This window comes from Balaenoptera musculus, chromosome 1 (genome assembly GCF_009873245.2).
Source record: "Balaenoptera musculus isolate JJ_BM4_2016_0621 chromosome 1, mBalMus1.pri.v3, whole genome shotgun sequence".
In the NCBI taxonomy this organism is placed as follows: Eukaryota; Metazoa; Chordata; class Mammalia; order Artiodactyla; family Balaenopteridae; genus Balaenoptera; species Balaenoptera musculus.
Genome location: NC_045785.1, coordinates 87162018 through 87180801, shown reverse-complemented (window position 1 = coordinate 87180801; position 18784 = coordinate 87162018). Strand labels below are relative to the sequence as shown.

The window sequence follows — 18784 nt, the reverse complement described above, 5'->3', positions numbered from 1 at the left end:
GGAGGTTGGAGAGACAAGCTTTTGCAGCCGGCAATCCTGAGTCTGAAGCTTGGTTTGTCTACATTAGACCTAGGCGGGGTTAGACAAATTATTCCTCTTCTCCTTTTCCAAAAAGATTGATATAATAATGTTTTCCTTATGGAGTAATTGTTGGGATTAACAGATCCCAAATGAACTTCTTGGCACATGGTAGGTGCTTAACACAAGTTAGTTCCCTCCTGTAACAATAATGATTCCCTTAATAAGATTTTCATTTTATTGCAGGATAGGATACCCTTATAGATACATTTCATGGATTTAAAAATTTATACAGATCGTCTATGTCATACATAGCACATGTGGCAGAAAATCTTATAGTATAAAATGTTGCATACATTAGTGTCATAGCAACAGCAAAACAATCCTGTGGTTTCTTGCCAAGACAAATATGATTATACCTTATGGTGCTCTCTGTGATAAATTCTTTTGAGGTTTCAAAATGTTGTGCTTGAATAACAATGGCAATCTATTTAAGATTCAGTTACTTTTCTATAATGCAAATCTTTGTTTAACAGAGCTGCTGAACTGTAATGTAAATGTTACATAGGACCTTGTCAAAACAACTGTATTAGTGATCAGGTATTGGAATAGTTAGTGGAACAAAATATCTTTATATTTTAGGCCTTTTTTCTCAATCTAAGCTTTGAGCACTTATGAAAAATATTTAAGTGAATCAATGTTTACATGCTGTACTCTGCTCTCATTTGTTAAATTTAATATTGCTTAAAAAAGGCAATTGAGGGCTTCCCTGGTGGCGCAGTGGTTGAGGGTCTGCCTGCCAATGCAGGGGACACGGGTTCGAGCCCTGGTCTGGGAGGATCCCACATGCCGCGGAGCAGCTAGGCCCGTGAGCCACAGCTACTGAGCCTGCGCGTCTGGAGCCTGTGCTCCGCAACGGGAGAGGCCGCGATAGTGAGAGGCCCGCGCCCCGCAATGAAGAGTGGCCCCCGCTTGCCGCAACTAGAGAAAGCCCTCGTACAGAAACGAGGACCCAACACAGCCAGAAATAAATAAATAAATAAATATTAAAAAAAAAAAAAAAGGCAGTTGAAAATGGAAGCTTAAAAATTCCAACCAGGCATCAACATTTTAGGTTAGAAAAATTAGCATATACTGATATTACTTTGCCATATGTCATTTTTCCTATTTGTACTTACATATATTCATTATTTATTTCTCCACACTATTATAAATCATAATATACTACACAAAGAATAAAAGCCAGATTTTTTTGTTCAGTCATATCTAGCAGGCCTTTTATAAAAGCGTCTTTTCAGTAAATTACTTTTGAATATAAACAAGCTCTCTCATCTCATTTTATGAATAAATATAGAGTTGATGACTGCATTTTTTAATTATATGATTCGTGCAGTCATTAGTTAAGGACAGAATAAGACAATGATGGATTAAAAAAATCATTCTCAGTGCACACATCGTTAGTTACACATGGAAAACTTCTTCCACCCATTCATCCCCCTCTTCTCTCAGATTGGTTCCCTTTTGGTAGACTGTCCTAGAGACACTATGGCGGCCTTCAAAATCAGTCCAGAGCACCATGAAACTATGAACATTTTTGGTAGAGAAAATACAGTTTTATTTAACTAAAACTAGGAAAATAAACAATGACCCCATTCCCAGTCTTATGAAACAACCACACTTAGTTTTTGTTGTTTGTTGTTTCTGTTAAAGGAGCAACAAGTAACTTATGTAAATGATTTAAAATTTGAAAATCTGGATAAGCAAAACAGTAATGAATAGGAAATATCCATATCCTACCACAGTAATCACTGGACATATTTTCTTAAAATAGCCTTCGAGGCCCCATGAGTATGTGTCTGAGTTTGTGTGTGGTACAGGACCTCCCTAGATGCTCCCTTCTGTAGCCAGCTTTTGCTCATGTAACGGTATATCATGAGTATGCTCGCAGATCAATGAATATATAATCATATCAAGCATAACTGTAAAAGCTAATCTTCAGTGAGAACCTAATATGTGTCCAGAATTATGCAAAGAAAATCACACATAAAATGCTGTTTTAGTTTTTACAGAAATCATTTGAGTGTAGCTTGTTATTCTGATTTTACAGAGAAGGAGACTTAAAGAGGTTAAGTAATTTGCCCAGGGTCACATAACCTGCATTCTGAAATTGGAATACGGAACTGTTTTTTCCATTTTTTATTTATGTTCCATGTTTATCACTGCAGAGCTCCAAATCATAATCACTGTGCTGTGCACATAGAATTACAATATAGAACTACATTGAAAAGCTTTAATCCATATCAATTCATCATTACTTTTGTTAGGCAGAGGATTGCTTCCACTTCCAATTTCCCACAATTATAAACAATACTAGGGTAAACATCTCTAAAATAGATATATTTGTAAGTTCAATGAATAACTTATTTAACATATTTATAGAAGTGGAAATGCTGGAAAAAAAGAGGATGAGTACTCTTAAGGTTTTTGGTTTGATTCACATCAAACCAAGAATGGAGAATATTGTTCTTAACAATCTTCACCAATCTTATAGGTCAAAAATAAATGAAGTACCTCATTTTAATTTGTGTCTTTTGAATACCTTCCCATACATTTATTTTGTATTTCCCTTTTTCTGACTGAAACAAATATTGAAACAATAGTTCAATAACTGACAAATCAAATTCTAGTCACCACTTGGCCCTTAGACTTAATTCATAGAGTGGCTTAATGGTACTACTTTTTTTTAATTGGGGTTTATTAAAGGCATAATTTACATCCTATAAAATTCCCTTTTTAGCATATAGTTTTATGAGTTTTGACAAATGCCTACCATCATGTAATCATAACCACAATCAAGTTATAGAACATTTCTATCACCCTAAAATGGTAGCCAACCCCTCCTTTAGCCCCCAACCCCTGGCAACCACTATCTTTTTTCTGTTCCTATAGTTTTACCTTTTCCAGGATGTCATATAAATGGACTCATATAGTATGTAGTCTTTTGAGTCTTCTTTCACCTTGCATAATGCATTTGAGATTCATTCATGTTGTTACCTGTTTTCTTTTTTGCCTTTTAATTGCTGAGTGGTATTCTGTTGTATAGGATATACCACCATTTTTTAAAATCCATTTACCAATTGAAGGATATTTGGGCTGTTTCCAGTTTTTCCCAATTATGAATAAAGCTGATATAAAAATTCATGCACAGGTTTTTGTGTAAATGTATATTTTTCAATCTCTTGGATAAATACCTAGGAATGGGATTGTTGGTTTGTATGGTAAATATATTCAATATGTTTACCTTTACAAAATTTTTCTGAAGTATCTTTGTCATGCCTAATGGCCCTTATGGGTTTGAATGGTTCTGAAATTACTCTTGATGTAGCTCATCCAGATTTTTATTGACTGTTACCTCTTTCTGAAAATAGGCAAGTTTTTAAATAAGGAGTTTTAATCAGCTCCTGGTTATACAAGAACTTATCATGCACTTGATTCATACTCACATCCTCTGATTCTTCTCTGTCAAGTAACATTGGGCTGCTTATTTAGCAAATATAATGCATTTTAAAAAGTTAAAGAGAAATAAAATAAATAAGAAGCCATTAGTTAGATTAAAATACTAGTGTAAAAGAAGGCATGGGTACAATTTATGGGTGAGTTACCTTTTTTACCATCATTCATTATGTATAGTAACATTTTATTTGTTATTAGGTTTGTAATATATGAAACATGTAACAAATATCAAGTAAGCAGCACTATGGTACCTTTCCCAGGACTCATGAGTTTACAGTCTCATGAGTCTGTACTTTTATAGATTTTATAAATAATTTTATAAGCAAATTCAGAACAGGGTGATGATAGTTATGCTAGAGGAGCACATAAACGGGGACCCATCCAAACTTAGCGATGCTTACAACATCCTCTAAGTAGAGATCTGAGGGACTGGTGGCATGGGAGAAGGAGAGAAAAATATTCCAGATAGAGGAACCAGCTGGCACCAAGGTTTTATTTGGCAAGTGAGGTAAGAGCACTGGGGCAAGGCACTTGAGGATGCCGTTAAAGAGAGTTCAAATGGGGTCCAGAATGAATGTAATAGAAATAGAATTGAAAAGAAGCAAGATGAGCTGGAGCAGATGAACAATTATTGGTTGGGAAATTTCTAAAATGGCCAAAGAAACTTTGTAGTATGAGGGAGGTAAGCCAGGGGGTAAATTGGGCTGATGGTTGAGAACATAGTTGTGAATATGGGCTAAAAGTATGTTGGACAGGTCATTAGAGTTAGGGAAGTTAAGAAACTTTGGATAGAGTCCAGGGATACCCACATCCACTAAGGACCATAAACACATTAGTATTAATAGACTTACTTGGAGTTTCATGTTGGTGCATTGGGAAACACTGAGTTACAGTGAAACCCAAGAGTTTATTACACATCTTCTCAATACCTTATGCCCCTGAAGCTCTAAGCAAGGAAAGAAATGTGCAGCTGTTCCCAGAAGTATTTAAACACAGAGATTTTTTCTTTTTTTGAGAATCATTCAGGATTACTGCTTTTTTAGGCAATGCTCTTTTTACCAGAGAAATAATATTTTAAGAGAGAATTGATTGTATATACCTGGCAGTGCTCACATTGCTAACTAATCACTTTTCTGTACCTTTTGGCAGTGGTTCTCAGACTGGTGTAAAAGGAAATTCCTGCGAAGAAACAAAACTCTGAGCTAATATAAAACTCTGAATTGAAACAGAACCACTATAAAAAAAAGAAATAGTTCCCAAAAAGTCATCTTTCCTGAGAGAACTCTGGTTCTGTCACATTTATCTTTTATGTCTTCACATCCCCAACTTTTTAAAACAAGAAATTGCTTAGATGAACTTTATAATGTTTCGTAGTCTCAAGTTTGAAGTTCTCTAATAATTTCTTCTAATATGGACCTAACACCATTTCTCTTTTCTAAAATACTCACCGACTTCACAACCTACCAGGAGGAAAACAATGTGACAAAGTAGAGTCTAAGAGCACACACTTCATAAGCTACTGCTTTTCTTCCTTCTCTCTTCTCTTACGCATTTTGCCTTCATCAAGAGACACAGTGAATGAAGGAAGGAAGCAAATAGCAAAATAAAGATAGCCAATATTTGGGAGTATGACATCCATCCGCCTTCCCCTGATAAAATGTAGGTTGTGTCTGTAATAATTGTTGATTATTATAGGACCATGATTCCTTATCCTAAATCATTAGTGCTAGATGTTTTTCAGGATTAAAATATTTTATATTTTAGGGAAAAATACTGTGTATTCTTTTACACAAGCAGGATCTTGGGCATCACTTTGTAATCAAAGATGGATATTTCCACAGCATAACAGAGTACAAATTGCCTCACAGCTATTCAGGTTTGTTTTTTACCACCAAATGAGTTTGCACCAATTTTACCAGAAACATTTGAGTTTTAAAGTTTGTTTGGATATTAGAATTGTAGACAATAGCATTGTGAAATTCCAACCAATTATAAAAATCTTCTTGACTTCATTCTCTCTCTTTGTCTTTCTTTTCTTTTACTTTTTTATCTTGTTTCTCTGGCTTTTACAGACAACTATTGATATAATGATATGTTTGAGTAGAGACAAGGACCTTTGTGCATATCATCTCATTTAATCTTAATAAAAATCCATTCAAATAGGTATTATTATTTCCATTTCACGAATGAGAAAGCTAGGTCTCTGAAAGGTTAAATTGCTTGTGAAAATTTCAGTTGGTACAGAGCCCACCTTCAAACACTTGACATTCACACTACCTGACTGCAGAGTCCACTGTGCCACACAGCTTCCTTACCAATAGAGCTGAGGACACAAATCATTGAGTTAGACATCATATGCACAGATCCCATTTTATGCTTAAGTTTAGCGTAAAAGCTGATTGCTGATAACCTCCTGTTAAAAAACAAAAGTTGTTTATAATCATCCAGAAAGAAAGAAACTGGAACAACATTTAACCTCAGTATTTGGTCCAGCAATGTAACAGCGTAGAACTTTAAATAGACTAGCACTTTATCCAAGTAAGTCAGTCAATATTTAAATAAACACTGAAATAATATATAAAATACATTTTGTAGGTGTCCCAAATCCAACCTATTGAGAGTGATCAAGAAGAAAATTCACAGGGACGGTCCTTTAAAGGCTGTCTTGCAAGGCTCTTCAGCTGGATAATGGGAATCAGCCACTGTGAACACCTTCAATTAAGGCAATAAACGTATGTGCGCTAGAGCGCACTGGTGTTGGAGTTGGTTGCAAAGCTAAGGCAAATACAGAAACTGTGTCCTTTTGTGCAGGTTTCCATTACAACGAAAAGGGATCTAGATACTAGATTGTTTGGGTTGTTATTGTTATTTTTATTCAATATAAAATTTTGAATATATTTATTCAAATATATTTTGTTTTTTCACTGATTTTTTTCACTCATTAATGGGAAATTAGCATTCCTCAATGAAATAGCCCTTAATAGTGGTGACTATTTTTTGTTTTCTTACCTGAGGTGCTCATTTTGCATCTCCCTCTGTTTTCTCAAAGAGAAATGGCGGGTGGCAGATCTTGTCAGGTGGCAAGTCATCACCAAATTTTCATGTCATAAGTAAATGACAGTTTTGTTCTAAGTAACTTTTTAAAATTCCAAAGCATAATTTATACAACTGGGGGTAGAGAATAAATAGGAAAACAGAAATTTTCACATAGAACTTAAGGCTTCAAAAATTGACAAGCTAGAGACTTAGAGTTTATCAAATTTAAGAATCCAAAACTACTTTTCAGAAACAAGCGCTTGTTTTTCCATGGAACCTCTGCACTCAAGGACTGGATTCAGTATTTTGCTCACTGATTTGCTGTGGACTTGAATGAACACTTTCTAATGGATGTAGCATATTCTAATCTTCAACTCTTTGGACACAAGCTTTGTTATCTCCACTCTAATCCTCTGTATGTATAATTGCACTGATGATTTATATGACCACTTTCTTCTTGTGACTCTGAATTAAGCTTCTGTGCATGAGTTTTTGGTTTGCCTGTTGAGTGTTTGCACTATCATCTACTAATAAGATTTAGTATTGCATATTAAGAATTCAGCCGGATTAAAAGGGGAAAATCCTTGTCACCTAGTTTGCCTCATAGGGAGTCCATTCCTCAAGACAGGTGATCTGAAAATATTAAGTGCAATTCTGTTTTTTTAAATATTACTGAGAAAAATGCTGATGAAGTGAGCAATATCATAACTTCCTGCATAGGAATTATACCATTTGAATAATTCAAATCATACATTTACATGCATGTAATTGTTATAATATAGAATCATAGAGTCTTATAGATGGTAAGGACTTTAAGTGATTAGTTTGTCCTTTCTCTAGATTCTTTCAGGGAAAAACTGCTCCTGTGCTAGATGAGAATTCATCTTATTTCTTAAAGCATACTGAGATATAAGGTCCGTCTCTTTCAGTCTGTGGTGTGGGTTTATTTGCTCTTAGTGAAATTAATAAACAGATGGCCCCTGTGCTCTCTGTCTACTCCTTTCATGTACTTGGAAACTGTTACTAAATTTCCCCTTTATTTTCTCTTCCCTTTGCATAGTCACTTTGTTATTTACTTTCATCTGTTTATCTAATGACCACCTTTAAATGATAAGCCCCAAGTAGAACCCTTCTAATTCCAGTCAAATAGGAAAAATCAACTCAGAGATTAGAACTTAATTGTGATGTGAAAGTGAAAGGGTACTAATTGGAAAAAGCAGGCATTTCCCCAGAGCCCTGGGATCTGAAAGTGGAGTCAGTCTGGAAACAAACTGTTTACCCTTGAAGTTTAACCTGGTAATGACTTAGCATAAAGAAAGGGGTAGTATCGTTCAGAATTTATGGACAGTGAAAGGAAGATCTAGTGGTCACCAAAACGTGCTTTTAAATGGCAAGACTGAATCCAGGATTTCCTGGTTCTCAATAGCACACTTACAGTTATCCGTTCAATGTCTCACTTCTAAGGTGACCTCGTGTCCCTATTTGGGACAGCCCCAGTTTAAGCCTGTCATCCCTGTGTATGATTAGCATCCCTTTTCTCCCCCAGTATGTCCAGGTTTAGATGATAATTCATATGCTTTCCCTACAGTCAGTCATTGCACATTCTTTGTCACTCTCTCCAGCTTGTACCTATCCCTTGGTTTTTCTTACTCTGCTTGTGTTCTCCCTTGCATTGATTATCAGTGATTTGTTTCTGATACTTTCTTTGCTTTATTAAGGTCTTTTAACATTTCAGTTCTATCTTCCAAGGTGATGGTTGTCCCCTTCACTTAGGATCATCTTCAGCAAATTTAATGAGCCTTGTGGACACTTTATTATTTAGGTTAAGGGAACACTGATACCTAGGCCAGTGGCCTTTGGAACAACATCCATTTTCTCTCCCTTGTTTTAATCTCCTTTCCTTTCTTTTTACTGTCATGTCTTCCCCTTTCCCTACCCTCCAGTTGCCACTGACCGATTAATCTTCAATTTATATCTTAACATCTTTCCAGAAATTACTATGTGCTAGGTCCTGTCCAGAAGAGTGCACTCCTGTCAGTTTTGTACTGAAACACTGTATATCAAACTGTATTATTTCAGTTCACAGATTTCAAGTCCCCATGGGGCCACTGGAAATAAAAACTATGATGTACTGTTTCCACACTTCTTATGGCTTTTACTCAATCATAGTGCATTATATAACTCTGACAAATATTTTTTGTCCTAAAGTCACGCTTGTGCTTTTGGAAGGAAAACTCAAGAAAACTTAGAGATGAACTGCTGAATTTGCCAACGTTTTCATCATGCATTTTTTTTTAATGGGAAATTAAAGTATCTAAGGTCTTGTCAGCAGTTAGTAAAAGGGTCCGCATGCTCTGCTCACTACTGATTCTTACTGATATTGTTTTTCTCTAGGCTTAAGTGGGTCACACCTAGAAAATAATGCGTTAAGCTGTGGTTAGTAATATCCTTCTAGTTGTGGTTAATATGCCTCAATTCAGTGAAAATGAATTTTAATTTATTCACATACATTCAGAAAATGTTTTAGCTATTTAAAACACCTTAACTTGAAAAGAGCTACACATACATGGAAGAAATCTCATGGCATGCATTCATTACGTGAAATTCTATTTATGATGTCTTTGACTTATAAAGAGTCCAAGCTACTATGAAAAACATTCCAAACAGGTAATTTGATGGTAAAACCCTTCCATAATGCTGCTGTTATTGGTTGGGGCTGTCACTTAAGTTAGCTCTTGACATGACCTATATGTGGCGTGATTAATTATGTCATGTCGATTTTCCACTGCAGTATTTCAGCAGCCATGGTATGGCCTGTTGCATGTCTGAAACCATTTAAATATTAGCCATTCCGCAGGGTTCCTTTGTACACAATTCAGTTGCTTAAACAACAACAACAAAAAGTTTAAAAGCTCCTTAAAGAATTTTCTGGTTGAGGTAAACAACAGAGATTGCAGTCTGTAGTCTGGATTCATGCATCAAAAATGAAGTGTTTAAAGGAGATCTTTGTCAACTAGCAAATGCCATTTCAGTCTGAACATTTCACCACTCCTTCTATGCCATCTGTCTCACAGGGAGCAATTAATCTGAAACTCCAACATGCAGCATTAAAATTCCATTAACGCTGAACAGAATATTAACATGTCTGGCATTGCCATTTTTATCTCTCCAAATTTCAGTGTTAATTTTGAATAAGGCAGGTATAACATTTTACTCTATTTGGTTAATTAATAATATTGAATAAAATATATAATTAGCAGCCAAATTTATGTAATAATATGTACAACTCATTTGAATAATGCTGTATGCTTTTGCAGTTTAAACATACCTGGGCTACAGTTTTATATGAGGCTAATGCTTATTTGTAAAAGCACTGAATCTTTTACGAAGCCAGTTTTCCCAAGGCTCTGACTTTGTAATTCCTTTTCCTTTTTGCAGAACCACATCACTGCCTTCGCAGAAGTCACATGATATTGAAGCAGATGGTCTTTCACTGCATTGGACATCGTCCCTTTTCACCATCCATTCATAACACCCAAAGTGTGTTTGATGACAAAAAAGTTTATCAAGTTGTCTAATCATTTTTATAATTTAAAAATCAGTGTCAACTTATCTGTTTCCCCCACTAGACTGTGAGCTCCTCAAGGGCAGGACTGTGTCTTTCTTCTCTGTCTCCCCAGCACCTATAACAAAGCCTCACACAGAGTAGGCAGGTGTTCAATAAAAAATGATGACCAATGAACAAAAATTAATTCTGAAATAAAACCTTCACTTCAGTTTCTCACAGAATCACTGAGACCATGTGAAAAGAAACCTCTTCGCGAGTCATATTTGTGTAAGAAGTCCCTCTATTTTGAGCTAGTCAAGCTTTTTAATTTTTCATGTATCTTCTATTCGGCAGCATACCATGTTTCATTTGAAGTGGACTTTGAAAGTCATGGGGGTTTTTATTTCATTATTCAGCATGACTTATTTCCATTCTAACAGATTTCAGTGTGTGAAATTACTTTACTTTTAGAAAGTATGTTCTGTACTAAAATAATGTTTGCACATAATATTATGCTATATTTCACTTAAAATACCATTCATACTATAAATTCTAAGACTGGTGCTTCTGCTTTTGGAGGGGAAAATGCCAATTTTTACTGTAATAAGTAATGTATCATAATTAAAAATTATTTATTTGGATTTTTGTTCCTGACAGTTGTGGTTTAATTGTTGACTTGTAGTTTTTGAATTCAGGCAGTGTTTAGGATAGTCAAAGTGACTGAATCCTTAGCAATGATACCTATTTATTGAGCATTTTTCCACTGATAATTGTCTCAAGAGTGGTCTAAGGCTTCATTCTTTTACTAGTCAAGTTTCCAGATAATTTAAATAGCAAAGAACCACACCCTGGCAATGCAGTTTAAATTATATAAAAGTAAGAAATGTAGTTAATGTATTTTACTTTGCATATGTGTAGTACGTTATAGTTTACAAAGTATATTTTCATTTATTATTTCATTTAATCTTGACAGTATCCCTGGGTAAACATTAAGAGTTTGGCTTTAGTGTTACAGATGAGAAAAATAAAGACAAGGCAGGTTAAATAATGTGCCCAATTCCACACAACTAGTAAGAGGCAGTTAAAGTTTAAATTTAGATTTTCTGACCCTAGTATTCTTTTTAAATATGCCACAGCTGCCATATCACTTTGGACACATCAAGGCCGTTCAGAGGTCAATGGAGTCCTGGGCAACTATCTACATTTCAAAAAATGAAGAAATGCCAAAATAAAGTTATAAAAGTTATGCTGTATTTTAAACATTTGTGTTTTAAGAATGAACACTTTTCAAAGCACAACAATATACTAACCAATTTATAATCCTATTTAAAAATAACGTCAAGAGTCTAGATGTGAGGTCTTTTGTAAAGTCAAAACCTAAATCAGATGTCTCTCCTGCAACCCTCACCCCCATGCCCTAACCCCACCCCTCAAGAGAGGCCCTGAGGGACTTCCCTTACACTGAGCATGTGGAATTAAGGATGAAAATCGTAATATAAGGAAAATAAATTGGACTCTGAGAAAACCATTCAATGTACTGCTCAACAATAACTTTGTGATTTTCAAAGCTACGCAGAGTAGCTTATATGAGAAGTGGTTAATTGAGAAGATTCTTCCCAACCTTGATATAGCTAAAGGAAATAAACTTTTAATTTTCTCTGTGATTTTAACAGAAATCAGAAAATAAATATAACCAAAGACTTGTCCATTACTCCCAAAATAGATGTTACTTACTCTTTTTCATCACCATGGGAGTTAAAGCACTTTTAATAGGGCCAGAAAAAAAAAAAAACAACAGAAAATTCACGTTTCTACCTTTCAGACTTCTCTAGAAAATTCAGTTCCGGTAGAAATTTAGAACACAAAAAAAGCTTGGAATGCCTTTGACCCTCATTAAAGACTTTTTAGGCAATAATAGTGATGGGGAATTCACTTACTGGCAATGAAAGTGGAGGGAATGATCATAATATCTTAGGAGGCAGGATTACCAGTAAGACTTAAAGAGATCTGTTCTCTCGGTTCTAGCATCAGTCTTCAAGGAAACAATTAGTCACATTTTTCTTGTTGGAAGCCTTAGCTATATATTATATATAAATGTGTCTTTGTACCTGGTTAAACCTGGTCTGAATGCAGAAGTTATAAATTCCTCAGAAATCCACATTTAAACCAGGATCAGAGTAAGGTCATCTGTAATATTTAAATGTCATGGACCCAAGATTGTGCAGTGAATGATCCTGCCATGAAGGAAATTCAGAAGAATAAAAAGATACACACACATAAGGCAAAAAGTCAGCAAAGAGCCCTTAACTATGATGCTGTTACTGAGAATAATGATAAAATGCATTTAAGAAAATATTCATTTGTAAATATGTACATAGATAGTCTAGTGAAAGCAGGCAAACACATGTCTTTCTGATAAAAACATCTTTTTATTCTAGTTACTTGGGGCCCAGGTCAGTATAAATTGGTCAGCCTGAAAATTTCAGTAGTCTCTGTTTGCATGGCAGAAATTCTGCACATGTTTTATCTGATTCCTAAGATTATCTAAAAGGATCTTTTATGTTAAAAGAGAGGTGACAGACTTTGACTGACTTTGTCTATTCCACTTCTAACTGGGCCTCTCTTTTCTCAGGATCTATCCTAGCCAAATATCTCAGTTACATTTACCATACAGTTTCCTTTGTGAAAGAGCAGTAGGGGAGGAAATAATTCTCTGCTGTGTATTGTATTTTTCAAATAAAATTTAAAAATTAAATTAAAAAAAATAAGTTTGATTTTTTTTTCCCAGGTATTAATTCTTTCGTGGAGGTAGAGGAATAAAGAATGCTGGCTATCCTGATGGAAGTCAGATTGCCAGAGCGACTGGAGAATGTTTGGAAGGGGATCACAGTGGTTCAGATTGGACCAGTTCTTTGGGCAGCTAAAAGACCCTCTGCATCCCATGGGCCATCCTGGGATCTCATCAACTTCCTTATTGACAAATCACAACCCCCTGGAGACAATATGGGATACTGAGCAGGTACACAATCTACTACATAATCTGCCTCCTATGTATGAGCAAGATGCTAAAGACTAGTTGTAAATGACCTTGTGATGCCGAAAGCTCAGCTTCTCTGTACACCGGTGCCGAGTCAAATCTTGGAGACAGAGTTTTGGGTGAAGTAGAAAAGAGTAGCTTTATTACTTTGCCAGGCAAAGGGGGACACAGTGGGCTCCTGCCTCAAAAAACTATGTGCCTCCCACCTTGGAGAAGATAGTGAGAAGTTTTATAGTAATTGTTCAAAGAGGGTGTGATCAGCTCATGGACATTCTTCTGATGGGTTCGTGGGGAGGTAAGTAGGAGTCAGCATCATCAACCTTCAGGTCCAGCTGGTCTGGGGTCTACATGCATGTGTGCAGCATACCATCGTTAATCGTTAACTTCTCCCACCTGGAGGGGGTTTCAGTATCTGCAAAATAGTTCAAAGATATTGTTGTGTGTATCCGTTAATGGGGAAACAGGACCTTGCCCCAAGGCTGCTCTTGACTGTTTGTTTCTCCCTGGTCTCACATCCCCTCCCTTCCCTAATTAATTACTGTTTGGATCTGCCCATTGGAACTCAGGGAAGGTCATGGAGGCTGAATGAAGGCTGTTTCCTGTAATCAGAGAAACGGGGGACACAGATAGGCTTTGTGCCTAGGAGCCCCACGGGGCCGTGCTCAGTTGTCCCTGCCTCTAGGGTACCATTTATTAAATTTTTATTTTATGCTCTAAAAAGTTTCCCTGGACATATACCAAATGGTTCTATTTACACCTTACAAACATGGATCTCACATTTGGCAGGCATAGTCTTTCTAATGAGTTTTGTGAGTTATGATTCTTTTAAAATATCAATTAAGGAAATTTATTCCAGATTTTAAATGAATGATTCTCTTCCAAGAAGAAAAAATAAAAGTATTCAAATTCTTCTTTCCTGTCTCCTTCACTTTAGATCATAGCTGATTCTTGGACTGATAGAGCCTCAGGACATGATCAAAGTATAGTAAAAATTAAGTTTGCTCTCACCACCCCAAGATTGTGAGCCATGGATGGATTATAGGATCTAAATTCTAAACTCACACTGCCATTTTCAAATCTGTGGACTTGCTCGCAAGGACCTCCAGACAAAAAGAAATACAGATGAGTGGGCACGCAACTACCTCCAACAATCAGACAAAAACTCAGAGTTTACGTCTCAAAGATGCCAATGTTAATGAGGGTGATTCTTACACCATCCTTTGGCCTGTTGACCTTCATATTATTGCATTTATAAATTCATTTCCATTTTCATTTTGCACTGAAATACTATCAGTTGTAGAAAAGGGGAAAAAGTTTTTTTCTTCCCAGGAGGAAAAAAAGAGGTGCATTTTAAAATTGAGGAAAAAAGGTGTATTTAAAATTTGATATTTAAAAAAGAAAAAGAAAAACCTTTCCAAAATATTGATACATTTTGAGTATTAATCAGATTTCCCTAGAGATATTGTTCTTCCTCAAAAAGGCCTTTAGGCCTTCACTCATTCAGCAAATATTATAGAGAGATTCTGTACACCAGAAAATTTGCAGTGGGCCAACTAAACAGTGGTTAGAAAGAGAGACATGATCCCTACTCCTCCAGGTTGGATAGATCAGCAGCTCTGACACTGATGGTGCCCTAAGGGGTCTGTTTAAAGTTAAGGTGGGAGAATTGGCTTGGAGTTTACCAGCTACCTACTCTTGGGACTAAGCAAAGGACATTTTTATAGATTACAGCAACAGCTAAAGTTAATAAAAAAAAACCTTTGCCTCTATAAATGACACTGTACTATTTATTGCTGAGCTTTAAAAAAAGTCAAATGCCATAATAATAAGCAAATACTATTCTCACAAATCTATGGTTTAGCCGAGCCATTTTTCTAGTCCGAGCTGGGTTCATTCATGCATCCGGGACCAAGTTGACAGCTCTGTTGATCTTGGCTGGACGTTCTCCAATGTATGGGGATCATCTGGATATAGGCTAGTCTAGGATGGCTTCACTTGGGACAACTGAAATTTTCTCCGCATGGTCTCTCCTTCAGACTAGCTAAGCTGCTTCACGTCGGGGCCAAGTTAGAGCAGAAACATGCAAGACTCTGGCACATTATCAATTTCATCTCATTCAGTTGAGATGGGCCAAGGCAAATCCCAAGGCCAGCCATTTTCCAAGGAGTGAGGGAGGAGCTGCAAAGGCACATTGCAGAGGGGTGGACACAAAGATGGGTGGAGAACAAGGGCCATTTGTGCATTCAATCTACCATAGACTTCCTGCAGCTAGACCTTAAAAATGTTCAAGCAGAGCCTAGCTGAACTGAGTTCCTCAATGTGCTGAGCACGGATTTATACTGATAAGCATGAGAAACTCACAAATGACAATAGAGAGCAAGCTCATTGTATCTGAGCCAGAATGCACCTCCCCAATCTCCAGCCAAACCCCCAAAATGCCTTTGAAATAAACTGTCTAGAGAACTGTCCACCCAGTACTTAACTGAGAACAATGGGGAGCTTGCTGAAGCTCTCCTAGGTTCTCCCAGAAAGCCTTCCTACCTCTTCTCCTGTAGGCACATAAGAAAGAGAGAGAAGGAGAAAAAACATCTGAGCAAAGAGTAGGGAAGGGATTGAAGCAAAAGAATAAAACCTGAAAAAAAGAAAGAGACTAATTGAAATATAAGACCATGTTCTGATACATTAATTGTGTGCTTGCGTGTATGCGTGTGTGTGTGCGTGCGCGCGCTTGCTTTGTGCAACTCTGATGTTTAAAACTTCAGTTACCCTGGTGCTACGGACTTAATATTCATGTCCCCCCAAAATTCATACATTAAAACCTGAATCCCCAACTTGATGGTATTTGGAGATGGAGACTTCGGGAAGTAATTAGATCACAAGGGTGGAACCCTCTTGATGTTAGTGGCCTTATAAGAGAGCTTGTTCCGTCTCTTTCTGCTCTCCACCATGTGAGGATACGAGAAGACGGCTGTCCACAAACCAGGAAGATGGCTCTCCTCAGATACCAGGTCTGCAGCCACCTTGATCTTGGACTTCACAGCCTCTAGGCTAGTGAGAAATAAATGTTTGCTGTTACCCAGTCTACGGTATTCTGTTATAGCAGCCCAAACTATATAAGACACATGGTTCAAGTAAATAACACCACTTCGCCAACAACAGTGTTCAGATTTTATTTACCATGGTATAACTGAGTATTTGCACCAAGTACCATGTTTCTGCTAACTCTTCAGTTCATAAATTACTAGGTAAATTACACATGCACATAATGATCAGTGACCAATCATATCACTTTTTTGAAGTCTGTCAGTGTTCACTGCACGTGTGTCATTCTGTTCACACACAGACAGCAAAGCATGCAGTTGTGTTGACCCCTTATCTCCCAGTGCCAAATCCATGGGACATTTTTTAAAATGCATAATTAAAAGAGGAAACTGGCCAATAAAGACGGAAGGGCAGCAAAGAAGAAAAGGTGATAACGCTGAAAAGGAAATTCAAATCAAACCTAAATGGCATAAAAGAAGATATAGCTGACCATGGGAATGTTGAGTGCAGCCAGAGAAATTGAGTAAAAGTGAGTTTATTGACAAAAATAAGGAATGAGATTGTGATGGGAGATATTTTCACAACATTGAAAGTGCAAAGGATAAATTATTGGTAAACTTAGAAAGGATTATGACAATTAGCCAAGGCAGAGAGAAAATAATCACTCTATGCAGTAAGTTATTTGACAGGAAGAAAGCAGCAAGCACTGTCCAGGCTGCTCTGGATAAATTTTTTACAGAGAAATAAAACATTTACTTCAAAATGTTTCCATCATTTTAAATTACATTGTACTAAATAAATATTAGTTTTGCTAATTTTTTCACTTCCCTACATATTTAAAATTGACAGTAAGGGAGCTTTTAATGTTTTGACCAAAAAATAAAGGTAGCAGATTAACTGTAATATTCCCCATCGCTTATTAAGATCTTTTTGCATTGATTCGGTTTGCATGGTCATTTTATGTTTTATGGTCCCACACTACTGTACAAAGTAAAGACTGTCTGTCTATATGGATATATATATACACACACACACATATATATACAACTGTCTATATAGAGAGACCTAAATAGAGACCTGTATATAAATACAGAGAAAGAGACACATCTAAAATCCCTAATATATATATAATACAAAGTTTTCTTTTTAAAAGAAATGTTATCTCTACTTTATTAATACATAAGAATTTTGTAATCTCATAATTGTTCATTATTAGGTCTCTTTTTTAAAATTTTTACTTTTCTTATTGAAGTATAGTTGATTTACAACACAGTGTTAGTTTCAGGAGTACAGCATAGCGATTCAGTTATGCATATACATATATGTATATGTATATATAAATATATATATATTCTTTTTCAGAATCTTTTCCCTTATAGGTTATTACACAATATTGAGTATAGTTCCCTGTGCTATAAGTAGGTATTTGTTGGTTATATGTTTTATATATGGTAGTGTGTATAAATTAATATCAATCTCCTAATTTATCCCTCTCCCACTCCCTTTCCCCTTAGATTTTTTTTTATTGTGATTATAGAGATCTAACGGGAAAGGGAGTCACTTATTTTTATATGATCAAATTAAGAAATACTGGTCACATCAGTGGAGAGAAATGTATTTGTATTAGAGTGCTATCTCAGCTATTCAGACTATTCAGTAGAAGGAGTAGAAGAGAGACCAAGAAAAGTGATTTTTTTTCCAAATAACTCAAGCTTGATAATTTAGGTAATTTTTCTAAATTATATTGTGCACATTCTAGCTCACATACATAATTTTTTTTTTTTTTTTAGAAATTCACATTCTTTTATTTATTTATTTATGACTGTGTTGAGTCTTCGTTTCTGTGCGAGGGCTTCCTCTAGTTGCGGCAAGTGGGGACCACTCTTCATCGCGGTGCGCGGGCCTCTCACCATCGCGGCCTCTCTTGTTGCGGAGCACAGGCTCCAGACGCGCAGGCTCAGTAATTGTGGCTCACGGGCCCAGTTGCTCCGTGGCATGTGGGATCTTCCCAGACCAGGGCTCGAACCCGTGTCCCCTGCATTGGCAGGCAGATTCTCAACCACTGCGCCACGAGGGAAGCCCTCACATACATAATTTAACCCACCCAGCATTTTCCCACCCAGCCTTTTGAACATGAATCATTTTTGTTGCTCTAATAAAGTAAAGCTCTTGGGAGTTATAAAGAGCTATATAGAGGACTTTGTTCCCTCGATCTAAAGAAGTTCAGAAGCTATGATTGTTGGTATTTTTTTCCTATTCACCTTCTTATTGCTTTCTCTGCACTCTGCTGTTAATTCTCATTATTTCTTGTCTTGAATTTCTCTCTCTTAGCAAACTTCTCACCCATTTCCATTCTGCTATTGTATTGTCAACTCAGGCTGCCATAACAGAATACCACAGGCTGGGTGGCTTAAACCACAGAAATTTATATTCTCACAGTTCTGGAGCCCGGAAGTTCAAGATCAAGGTGCCAGCAAGACTGGTGTCTGGTGAGGCCTCTCTTCCTGGGTTGTAGACAGCTGCCTTCTCACTGTGTCTTCATATGACCTTCCCTTTGTGCACACATAGGGAAAGAGGGAGATCTGATATCT

At 36.5% G+C, this 18784-nt stretch overlaps 1 protein-coding gene across 3 annotated transcripts in view; it reads left to right on the top strand.

Annotated features, from left to right (window-relative positions):
* The window catches only part of PLPPR5 (phospholipid phosphatase related 5), a 128027-nt gene extending 117272 nt beyond the window's left edge, over window positions 1-10755 (top strand). For 2 of the 3 annotated variants that reach the window (XM_036867921.1, XM_036867904.1), the window contains one exon: window positions 10006-10691. In XM_036867921.1, coding sequence (XP_036723816.1) covers window positions 10006-10038 — 33 coding nt within the window. In that variant the 3' untranslated portion in view covers window positions 10039-10691. Of the gene's footprint in view, window positions 1-10005 lie in introns of all 3 variants that reach the window. The other variant, XM_036867913.1, reaches the window with a different exon arrangement.
* The last annotated feature ends 8029 nt before the right edge of the window (window positions 10756-18784 follow it).